Source organism: Epinephelus fuscoguttatus, linkage group LG2, assembly GCF_011397635.1.
Source record: "Epinephelus fuscoguttatus linkage group LG2, E.fuscoguttatus.final_Chr_v1".
Taxonomy (NCBI): Eukaryota; Metazoa; Chordata; class Actinopteri; order Perciformes; family Serranidae; genus Epinephelus; species Epinephelus fuscoguttatus.
In genome coordinates this window covers 45,499,078-45,511,192 of record NC_064753.1, presented here as the reverse complement: position 1 = coordinate 45,511,192, position 12,115 = coordinate 45,499,078, and the positions used below count along the sequence as shown (strand labels likewise).

The 12,115-nt window shown below is 41.9% G+C and overlaps 1 protein-coding gene across 3 annotated transcripts in view; it reads right to left on the bottom strand.

The window, feature by feature from the left end:
* The window catches only part of mapk8ip1b (mitogen-activated protein kinase 8 interacting protein 1b), a 76,609-nt gene that overhangs the window by 40,866 nt on the left and 23,628 nt on the right, over nucleotides 1–12,115 (bottom strand). For 2 of the 3 annotated variants that reach the window (XM_049561615.1, XM_049561620.1), the window contains exon 3: nucleotides 9,727–9,838. In XM_049561615.1, coding sequence (XP_049417572.1) covers nucleotides 9,727–9,838 — 112 coding nt within the window. Of the gene's footprint in view, nucleotides 1–3,688; nucleotides 3,940–9,726; nucleotides 9,839–12,115 lie in introns of those variants that run through there. The other variant, XM_049561625.1, reaches the window with a different exon arrangement.

Sequence of the window (12,115 nt, the reverse complement as noted above, 5' to 3'; positions counted from 1 at the left end):
GAGGGACCACTTTTCAAACTGGAAATGGTGTGACCGTGGACGTCACTGCATTGTACAAATACATGTGTTTTTTGCACTAAGCACCACTATACTGTTGTTGGGTATAAGCCTGCAGTATGTTAATTGGGTTAATTTAGCAGCCTGTAATGATTTGGTACCGCTGTAGTGTAATGTACTCATTTACTGTAGCGTTTATGCTGTACCTTTAAGTTGACCTTTAAAGATACCTGTTAAAGCAATGTACTCTGTGCACTTACAGTCACACACTGGTTTATTATTTCATGTATTTTCATGACACACACACTACCTAGGATTCACTGTGCATCATTTTTTTTAAATAGCATGAGGATGGGCTCAGACATATTGGTGAAAAGTTAGGGCAATTCCAGCTTGGCCTGATATGACCCTGGTAATAGGAGGTGGGCCTAGACTGCCCAGGAAAGCACGGTAAAACTGGCTCCAAGGGAAAAAGGGAAAGCTGGGATACCATTATGTACAAGTTCAAGTAGGTAGGCTGGCTTCAAGGGAAGAATGGAGAGCTGTGACACCGTTATGTTCAGCCCAAGTGGGTAGGATTAAAGAAAAAAGTGGAGACTCAACAGAATCTTCACCAGCTTTAAAAAGGGATGCACAGAAGGGAAAACTTCAGTCCTGCTCCGGAGCTTGACTCATTGAGTTGATGTGTTTGTTGCCTGCGAGCACATTAAACTCAGTTGCACCTGATTCTACGTGTCTCCAGTGATTTTTCCAGAGTATTTGAGATTTAGACATTTAATAGAAAACAAAGAAAGTTTGTTCGGGAAGTAGGGAACGAGGTCGCGTGTGTGCAGATGCAACACTGTGGTTATGTGTGTGTTTCCACAGTCACTTAATGTAATAGCCCATTCTGTCTGACCCCACCCAGACATGTGACTGTTGCAACCATTTGCACATGACAAATGAGTGCTAATCAAATCCATTCACCCTGACACACATGCATGGAGGCACCCCACTCTCAATCTAAAACACACACACTCACACACACACTCACAGAGGCTGTGATAATGTATGTTGTCATTTCATGTCTCTGGGGAACACCAAACCTCTTTATGCTTCATTCTGGACTTGAGCTGCTCCACATTAACCCTTGACTCGTTACTGTGCACGGCCATGTGCTCACTAATTCAGATACATTTGGAAGTCCATCTTTTTCACTGTGTTTGGAGCTTCTGTCCACAAAACAAATGATCCTGCTCATCCAGGAACTAAACCACACACCTAAAAGCTCTTTTAGCAAAATCATGTTTGTGTTTGCGCCACATCTGAGGATCTGCAAAGATTATGGAAATTAGACCGATCGAAAAGCAACAGCTTTGTTTGAGAACACAGAATGGTTCCTATTTATCTTCTTCGTAATTTACTGTTGTGATACTGTATGATTCTAACTGATGCTGGACACTGGTTGTGAACAGAACTGGAAATGGAAAATACCAGAAAGGATCTGGTGCAGAGTGGCTCAGTGTTTCAGGATGTTTTTCTCTTCAAGGCTGCAACAGAAATTAAACACTTAGCACATAAAGTTACTTTTCATTTCAGCCGATCTTTCTAGCTTTTATTACGTCTACTTCCTACACTTTATTTTGTCAATAGAAGACAACAAAAAAACAATTCCCACGGCTAGTCTTGACTACTGACACGACTGGCAACTGTGCTTGCTAACTTTGTGAATAAATCTTGGACACGAGCTGTTTCATCACTGAGTTTGAGTTCGACCTGCCTGACCTGTAAAGTTCAGCTCTGCTAGCCTCTCCACAGTCATTCAATATCTATAGGAAAGTCCTACCCCTGAAGCAGGGACTTTTTGGGACTTTTTTTGGGAATGAGGGACTTTTTTTGGGAATGAGGGAAAAGCTGCAGAGGTGGTTTCCAATACAGCGGTAGGAGTATGAAGCAGGTGCTGCCCAAGTGCTGAGTGCACTGTGTTCAACTTCTGGCGGTTGCCGCCTGGCTTTGGCCAATCAAATAGCGGGCATTGTGGAAGCAAAAAGAAGACGAGATGGAGGAGTTGATAATGTTGGGGCCTGAATACCCAGAGTTGACACAATGCTAGCACCTTATAGAAACAACAAGAACAAAAACATGGCCTGGGAAAACACTTCCACCAAACTTCAGGTGACTGTCCAAATATGTATCCTTGGTAACTGCTGTGATTTCTGTTGTCCTGCTACAGCATGCAGCTACAAACTAGCTTGATTCTGCCAGTGTTCACTGCAGCACATGCCTGTCATTACAGCTGTTGACCAAAGTGGCAGCTGCTGCTTTTAAAAACACTTAATGGGGGAATGCTCCTGCAGGTAGGCGGTTGTCAGGGTGGTTACTGCACAGCTGTGTGAAAGCAGCTTAAATTTGGAACCTGGGTCCTCAATTCAAGATGCAAGTCGAGATTATGTCCTAAAAAGATCCTGCAGATAAACTCCTGCAATGAAAAGGAAGTGCAAGCCAACAAAGTTTAGTTCTGCAAAAATTAACAGGAGCTACAAAAGATGTCCGTCTGTTTCTTGTGGAAGCACGTGAGTCAGAAGAGCCACCATGGAGAAAATAACAAAGACAACATCCTGCTGATGAGGATCCTTTTCTGATTTAAAATAATGTTTGTGAGCCTCAGACAGCAGGATTTTGTCTTCATCCTGCATGCTGGATGGAGACAAAATCTGTGGATGAAACTTCTGTGGATAAAATGGGGGTAAAGTTCTTGAGCTCTTAAAAACATTTTCTATGGAACATGATTAAAGGATGGCGGCAATGCATAGGAGAATGGATTATGCCCGATGAGGTTCGGATTAACAGACTACAGAAAGGCCAGGGGAGGACCGTTGTCTCCGTGGAGTCCAGATGTCTCCGTGGAGTCCAGATGTCTCCGTGGAGTCCATTACTTCCTGGTTATGGACACCTCAAAACGCACTATCCCACTTAAACTATGGCCACTTGCCAAACAAAAAAACATTGAGACCATTTATATATTCACGTTTTTTGCAATCAAAATCCGAAGGTTTTTTTTGGACAAGCCATAACTTGGTTTCCCTGGTAACACCTGAGGGTTTTGACTAATACCTGGCACCACCTTTACTATCTCATAAGGTTTTTATGTGATGGAAACACCGTCTACTACTCCAGTAAATAAAACGAACCCTAGAAACGACCAAGCAATGGGAGATATTCCTGGTGTGCTCAGCTTATAGAAACTTTCGGCTCAGCTATGAGCCAGAAAGCTTATGTTATGGGCTAGCAAGATTCAAAATTAATGACACTGCATACAGTTGACCAATGGCAACGTATTTGACAGTACTTTAAACAGAGCTAGACTAGCTTGCTACGCAAATCAATATCACAATTTTCGCTAACAAATGACAGTGATACGACGTGGGTGTGGCATTAGTTTAGAACAATGAACAGAGAGTTTCACTGGAGCTGCTTTGTTGGTGTCCATTATTGGACATTCATGGACAACCTGCAGCCAATCAGGATCAAATATCAACGTAGACCATGGTATAAAGTGCTGTGAATATTCTGTGAAAATGCCAATGTGATTGGAGCCATGTTTGACCTGTAACAGCATTCATAAAATGGCTGCATCAGGTTGGATATGCCCTCTGACCCCTGTCTATAAACTCCCAGACACACACACACACGCACGTACACACACACACACCTGCTGAGGCAGACACCACGCCCGTCTGGGGTGAGTGAAGCTCCTTCCATGTGACCGTCCATTATTAATGAGACAAGATGTATCCTGGGACTCCCCTGGGACGATGAGCTCAATAATGAGGTCACCACTCTGTGTGTGGACATACAGTGAGGCCTCTGCATGAAGTGCTCACAACCCCCCTGACGTCCTGCTGCTGCACCGCCTACTCATACATTTATAAACAGGCCGCGCCTCCGTCAGACACAGTGCACCTTTCACTGGAAAGCAAAGACAAAGATGCAGCTCTCAGATCTGTGAAGCAGAAATAGCCTGTCTTACCAACCTGATTCATTCACTGATCTTCATCTGTAGTTTCCAATTCTAAAGAATCTGAGAGCAACTGTTTGTTTTCATAAAACACAAACTCCGAAAACCCAAGAGAAAGAGAAAAAGAAACTCACAGAAACACAGAGCACCTGATGGTCATGTGTTTGTGTTCACCTAATGAATCAAAGTCCAACATTGATTCTACGTTTAGCTGCAGTTTGGTCGACACACTTGAGTGGGTTTATTTGATGTTTATGTGTCACGTGAACAGTACGTAGCCAAGCCAAGTATGTGATCAAATATTAACATCTGAAATACGGCTCGGTTAGCAGATGTTACAAAACTGAATGAAAACAGCAGCATTTAAAAATGTAAACACTGTGACATCATTTGTTTTGGCTTTTGACTTTTACTGCAAGCTCCTCCATCTGGTATGGATTAAACACTAATGACACAAACAGTCATTTAGAGTATTCTGGGATGTGATGTCAGCATTACGTGTAACAGTTTATAATATCGTGGCAGAATAAGAGCACTAGATTAACAGGGCAGCAACATCCTGCAGGAGTATCAGAGCTCACAATCTAGACTTTGTTACAGAATCTCATTACAAGGCTTCTGTAATATCTATTTTTTCATTCATTCATTCATTCATCTTGTAACCGCTTCATCCTCTTGAGGGTCGCGGGGGGGCTGGAGCCTATCCCAGCTGACATCGGGCGAGAGGCAGGGTACACCCTGGACAGGTCACCAGACTATCGCAGGGCTGACACACAGAGACAGACAACCATTCACGCTCACATTCACACCTACGGACAATTTAGAGTTATCAATTAACCTAGTCCCCAATCTGCATGTCTTTGGACTGTGGGAGGAAGCCGGAGTGCCCATAGAGAACCCACGCTGACACGGGGAGAACATGCAAACTCCGCACAGAAGGGCTCCCACGCCCGGGATCGAACCGGCAACCCTCTTGCTGTGAGGCGAGAGTGCTAACCACCACACCACCGTGCCGCCCCTATTTTTTCATACATTCCTGAAATTTCACTGGGGTATATATATATACACTGTATATGATGGTATTTGTGTGCAGTACTACCTAACACCTAACACCCCAAGTCCCCCGACCGCTGACTTTGCTATGTTCTGCAAGCTGTCTTACCAACATCTGCAAAATGTCAAGATATTAACATCCATACAGCATGAGATTTTAACCTTGTCAGACATTAATAATATCGTCAACACAATTTTCATTACAGCGAAACTTTAACGTCTGTCCAATAAAAGAATCAAATGACTTCCTGAAGTCAAATTGATTTGCGGTGCCTGCTGAACTCTCTCTTTCCTCAAACTAAGAATAGCTTAATTGCCTTGTTAACTCATCTTAAAATACACTTCATTCAGACTAAACACAAACAACACCAAAATTATCTCAGGCCCTGATCAGGCAATCACACCCTTACACTAACCTTCCACTGTAATCAATCTTTTTTGTTTCTTTGTTTGTTAGTCTGTTGGGCACAGGGAAACAGAGATCTGTGTGGGTACATGAGACTCTAAAAAAGAGGCTGGATCACAGGGAGTACCACCCTCCATTGTTTACCAATTGTAAACTTGTTGTTGTGACCACCACAGAAGGCCCGCCTCTCAAATCATCCAATTGAATCCGCTTATACATCTGGAACCTCCCGTCTACAACAGGCTTGAGACGAGCCCTCGTTGAGGACTTGGCTCCGATTCTGGAGTTACTCTCTTATCCTGAAGCCTCCTTAAGGAATCTGATCCGTTTGATTCGGCGGTGGGAACCTCTTGCGACCAAATGCCTTTGCTGATGTCAACCAGCAGGATTCGAACCCTGGACATTCCAAATGGAAGATGAGTGCTCTAACCAAATTGGAAAATGGGAAAAAGATGATGGAAAAAAAGATGATGTGCTGCATTTTTCTGCTCTGAGTTTAAGTTTTTTCAACTTGAGTTCAGAGCGCTCCAGTAAAAAACACCAGGCGCCTTGAGTGCAGAAACGCCAGGTGCGCTGCAACGCAAATAACACAAGCAAATAGCTTAATTCTACCAATGTAAAAACGTGCCTCCAGCTGCTTAAACACTTTCTGTGCGACTGGGGCCTCAGTTATTTTTCTTAGTCATTTAATTAGTCCAACAGTCACCAACTCCGGTTAGGTCAAAATAAACCCTTAATTCACCAAGTTAGATATAAACACGTGCAGTTTTTGCCACGGTCTCTGCCATTGCCGGCCAGCTGTTAACAGTCGCCATGTTTCTCAGCTTAGCCATCTGTTCCAGCAGTACAGACTGCCCTCTGGTGGCGCATGATGTGCACTACATACAATACGGCATTTCTGTATGAGTTTTACAGAAAGAGGAGGGTCTGTAATTTTGACGGTACTGAAAATCATGCTGGATCTTTAAATATTGTGGTATACTGTGATACTATGAAACTGTCCATCATCCACCTGCTGGCTTCACTTCACCACAGAGGGGATTCTGTCTGTCTACTATCTCTATCATGTAATGATGATGCTTCATGTTAGTAGAGTCGAATAAATGTCTTTCTCTGACACTACCTCATTAAATATTGTTACACATTTCCAAAAATACGTCAGACATGCGTCACCGGTTGTTTACACGTTCAGAACTTTGCAATGGTATCTTTTATGATTCATCGAGACTCCCAGTGTGACTGTGAGCCTTCCGGTTTCACTGTGTGTACATCCCACGCCACAGTGGGCACTGGAATAAAATCGATGAATCCATTACAAAAATAATGTTGCTTTTTTCTGTATAATCCTCACGCAGCCTCCTCGAAAACTATTTCCATCCAGTCAATTTTAGTATGGTCTTCTTTTTTTAAATTTGTAATAAGTCATTGAATTTGTTGTGTTTTATCAAACACTCTTTATTTACAGTTTCACAGTCGGCTCCAGCAAAATACCTGCTACTATTTTCCAACCTCTTGTGTGTTTAGTTCAGTGCATAGCTGTGTGCCTTCAGGCAGTGAGTGCGCAAGACTGAGATACTGTCTGTGCGTGACAAGCAACAAAACTAACACAGGGAGACACACCACAGTCAACAAACAGGCAAAATGACATGAGACTGAGAGATGGAGGGGAAACACATTATTGAGACCAACCAGCAGAGCCTGCTCTTTCCCTACAAAGCCATGTGACAAACCCCTCAGCTGAAACATCCCCTACACTCTCGACACACACAAGCCGAGCAGTGTGTTTCATGTCCTGAGAGTGACAGCACTCAATGACATGTGTGGTTTGTCGCTGATGTCGCTGTCAGAAAAGTCTCATGTTTGCCTGTCAAGGAGCCATTTTGGATTCTGATCTCTGTGAGTCCCCTGCAAGGGATGAGTCATCAATGTCCACACACAAACACACACACACACACCTCCAGCAGAAAGCTCTCACATTCAATAATCTGGGCTATAATTAGCCCCCTGGATAGGAAGACAAGAAAAAGCACAGAGAGAGAGAAATGGCTTTTCAACCTAAAAATATTCCCACTACTCTGAAATATCGGAGCGATTTTCTCGTGTCAGGTCACAGCCTCACTAAAACAATCAAATAGGAGACACAGAAGAAATATTCTCTTATCTGCTCGGATAAATGGCACTAAAAAAAGGCCCCTCGACCCTCCTGTTGCCTTGGTTACGGTAGCAGAGCTGAATGGAGGAGGAGGTGATGAGTGTTTCACTGGGAACAGAGCCGGCGAGATCTGACAGAATAATAAATCTACCTCTGCTTATTTTCTCCCTCTGTACCACTCCACATCTCCCTCTCTCATAGTAGCACTTCACACTCACTCCAGTTTTCATTAATGACCTGCTCATATCCGTGCCAGTAAAAACCAGGGTGCCAGTGGGCCCACGGCGCCGAAAACTTTCCTCAGCAAAAAAAGCAAAAAAAAAGCAAAGTTTCATTCGACTTGAACAAACAGTAAACAGCTCAGAGTGAATTATTCAGAAAAGCAGGATGCAGCGGGGCAATCACGTGTGATCAGACTCAAGGTTTCTACAGCCGCCGTCTCTGCCTCTGACCTCTTTCCTCTGCTGGCAGGAAGCTGAATGTTGCAGCTGGTTGAGACAAAATGCCACGAAAAATTCATGACATGAGCACAAGCATTAAAAAAATGGAGATCATGTGTTTGCCTCATTATTCTTAATATAATCTGGGAAATTACTGTTGCACATTTTAACCCTGGAACTCCATAGAAATGATCCGCCAGTGCCCACATTGGTGTCTCTGCTGATTGTGATGTCATTTTTTTGGAGCATCTTTAAAAGCTTCATATCCCTAACATCTGTACAGCTTAAGCTGAAAGGCTATTTACGTCAATAAAGCATGATAGTTGATAAAAGTATTGAAATTGTGTAATAAAAAAATACAAAAACATGTTTTTGTCATGTTTTAACAAAATAAAGACACAAAACTAATCCAAAAGATTTATTTTTCCCCGTTAAAGGTTTTTTGGGGGGAGTTTTTCCTTATCGGCTGTGAGGGTCCTAAGGACAGAGGGATGTCATATGCTGTAAAGCCCTGTGAGGCAAATTGTGATTTGTGATTTGTGTGTTTCAAATCAAACATGTAATGTACTCACCTCATAGGCACAGATGTTAAGAAGGTGTACGGGGGGTTGCCGTTTGTTTGTATATCCGTTATTGTTCAATTAACATGCATTTTTATCTCGGATGTCTTGAAATTTTCTTCACCCCTTCTTCGTCCTGCAATGAGTGAGTGCACCGGCTTTCTACTGCGCCACAGCGCCACTATAGCAGTTGGGAGGTGTACTACCAATGTGCAAAACACTTCTCACTTCAGCCATTTTTTTGCAGCAGCAAAATGTATTTAATGGCAATTGATTATATTATTTTAATAGTCTACTAATAGTTTAATTTGTATTTGTAATATTAATAATTTACATAGTAAAAAAATTGATACTTGTACTATATGATTATACGATATTGCCACACAAAATTAACACGATTCTACGCTGTATCAATTTTTTCCCCCACCCCTAGACTTTATGGCAAAATACTATGTTTGCACCATGAGTAAGGTAATGTAATGTAAGGTTATGATGCAGTGACGAGGAGGACAGAAGCCTTAGGTTTCTGCTGCAAAAAGAACGAATGCTTCAGCTTTTATGGTTCTAATTTTAGATCAATTTAAACAGGACCGTGCAAACAATGATCTCCCATGACTGTCACCAGCGACATTATAAAGTGCAACCAGTGAGATGACAACTGTCCTTGACTAAAAACAACACAGAGGCGCAGATTTTGGGGGGACACAGGGAATACGACCCCTCAGTATTTTGCACATGGACATTTGTCTTATCAATAAAATCACTGAAGGAGCAGAGGACTTTTATTCGGACAAACCTAATGAGATTTCCACCATATATTGATGCATAAAAAGTCACCAGAATGCAGGAAATTCAGTGTTTGATGCTTTAAAAAGGGACAAAAAAGAACCCCACACCCCACTATGTCAATACTCAACCAATCAGCTCTAAATGAACTCTCCTCTGATCAGAGCAGCGGGTCATTTTGAGAAGCTGCTGATTTAACACAAATGTCTTTCACTTATAGCCGTGGGAAGTCTGCTGTGGACTGAAAGGGAGAGTGGGAGACTTTCCTGTGAGATTATACAGCTCATTTAATGAGATCTGGTGAGAACCACCTCTTTGAGGAGGCCAAGTCGTACCTTTATATCCGGGCCGTTGCAGTTGAGGCTCATCCCGCACTCGTCTGTGATCTCTGTAATCTCCGACAGGTCGTCATCCTCAAACTCATCCAGGCTGATGTCATGGGTCAACCTGGTTGAAGGAGAGGATTAAGGGGGAGAAGGGGGAGAGATGAGGAAGGGAAAAAAATCAATGTTAATCCTTCAGCACTCATGCGAAGCCTCAGCACGTCTCAAAATCTCTTCATGACCGAATTATCTGTCTGACAGGGTGGTACCTCCAGGACAAAATATAAGCTCGATGACACATCAAGAACACGGACAACGGTCCCAAGCACTGGTCATAATCGCACCATAAACAAACTCAATAACATAAACAAAATGCTGTTGAGTTACATTTTCAGGGATACAGTTTAAAACTAGAGTTCAATATGCACATGTATGTTGTTATGAATAAGAACGGGCAACAAAAAAGACTAAGACGTATCAAGCAGCCTGCAGAGGCCACAGTGTCCATTCAGAATTCAACAAATGGAATAAATCAATAAACATACTCCTGATTTTGCTGCATTACCAAAAACATCATCACAGTCATGTTGTCACGATACTGCAATTTCTAACTTAAATGCAATAACTTGAAAATATAATATTCAGTATCATTTCGGAAACCATCGGGGAAAGATAATTTAGACATTTCTATTAAAACCTAAATATAAAATGGCTGTAACATGACAACGACAACATTTCCTTTCTTAGTGGCTGAGAACAGTGGGTTAAAAAGAGAGAAAGCGCAGCTGGTACCGATGTATCGATACAAGAGTCTTGACACCGTTTCAAATATTGAAAATTGATGGGGATCAATAAATTGATATTTCTGACAACACGAATCAAAAGCATGACTGTGTTCAGCAGATTCTGTAACGCAGTGTCTTGAGGGAGGAATTTTGTCTACAACAGTGGTTCTCAAATGATTTTCAATAATGTATCCTCCTTGAAATATTTCCCAGCCAAGTGTCCTGTAACCAGTGCAAAATAATATGGAAACTGGCTTCTTGGTCCCACTGAACAAACGTGAATGTGATTGCAATTGTTGCAGCAGTTGATTGGCAGCTAACCATTACACTGAAAATGGGAATACTGAATATTAAATGTGATCAATCAAACTTATATTTACATTTTTCATATCTTGTGCAATATTTTCACAACATCATGCGCACCATTACTTTTCAATATCATGATCGCTGGTCAGTGTAGTGCAATACCATTTTGTCAATCATGTGCAATACTACTTTTCATTGTTATTTTACATTCAATCTTACTATATAATAACAAAAACTCTGTGTGTGGGTGTGTCTGTCCCACGTTTTTCTACTCACTGACGTGGTCAATCTATGTGAAACTGCACACAGACATTGAGGACTGACATAGGTAGAAGGTGGCAAAGCTACCAATGGGTATGGACTAGTATAACATTGAATATCAGATGCAGTCTGTTCATTACACTATTTTAGTTCATTTTTAGTAACTCTTGTACTTATCGTACTCCTAGTGTTGATCTATTAGACACTGGTTTTTGTTTTCGCTCCTTGAAAACATTTCTACCTTCTGTATTTGTATATTTTGCCAGATATTTAACACTATTGTTTCTAAAACTGGGCCCAGTGATTGACCCTGACCCGGGGAACCCACTGGTTGTTACTGGTTGAACATTAAAATGTGGTTACTGTATTTAATGTTACTGTAACCTGAGGCATTCTCTGGCACAAGAATTTCCTTTGGGATAAATAAAGTTCTATTTAATTGAATGAAATTCAACTGAACGTATTATAGTATAATCATTTTAGGAACTGATATTGTTTTAATTAACATTTTAAAACATGTAATGTACCCCCTATGGTGCTGCAGAGGGCTACCCGTACCCTTATTTGCAAAACACTGCTCTTGTAGAAAGTTCATAGCATCCAAAGTCACAAAGGTTCATCCTCTGGGGAATATAAATGTGCTCAGTAAACTTCAGGGCATGATGTGGCTATTTATTTATGGAAAAAAGGAAAAGTCGGCGTGGTAGTGGTGGTGGACAGTGGCCCAGGGAAACATCAGGATTCATCATCTGGGGAGCAGGAATATCCACAGTTAATGTAACGCTGATCAGACCTGTTGCTGATGTATCTGACCAACTGACCGACCCTACTGGAACAACTTTCAAGTCAACAGAACAGCTAATCATATAACTACAAGGTACTCAGCAGTGAGCAAACATCTGTCAAAGCTCAATTATTATCTCATTACAAAGTGTGAGCCTCTGATTTCTGCCGCCACATCAACACACTGTGGCAGCTGTGGCTGTCGAGCTCAAGGAGGCAAACAGCTTCTTTATTTACTGGACTTGTATCCAAATGTCTGAACATTT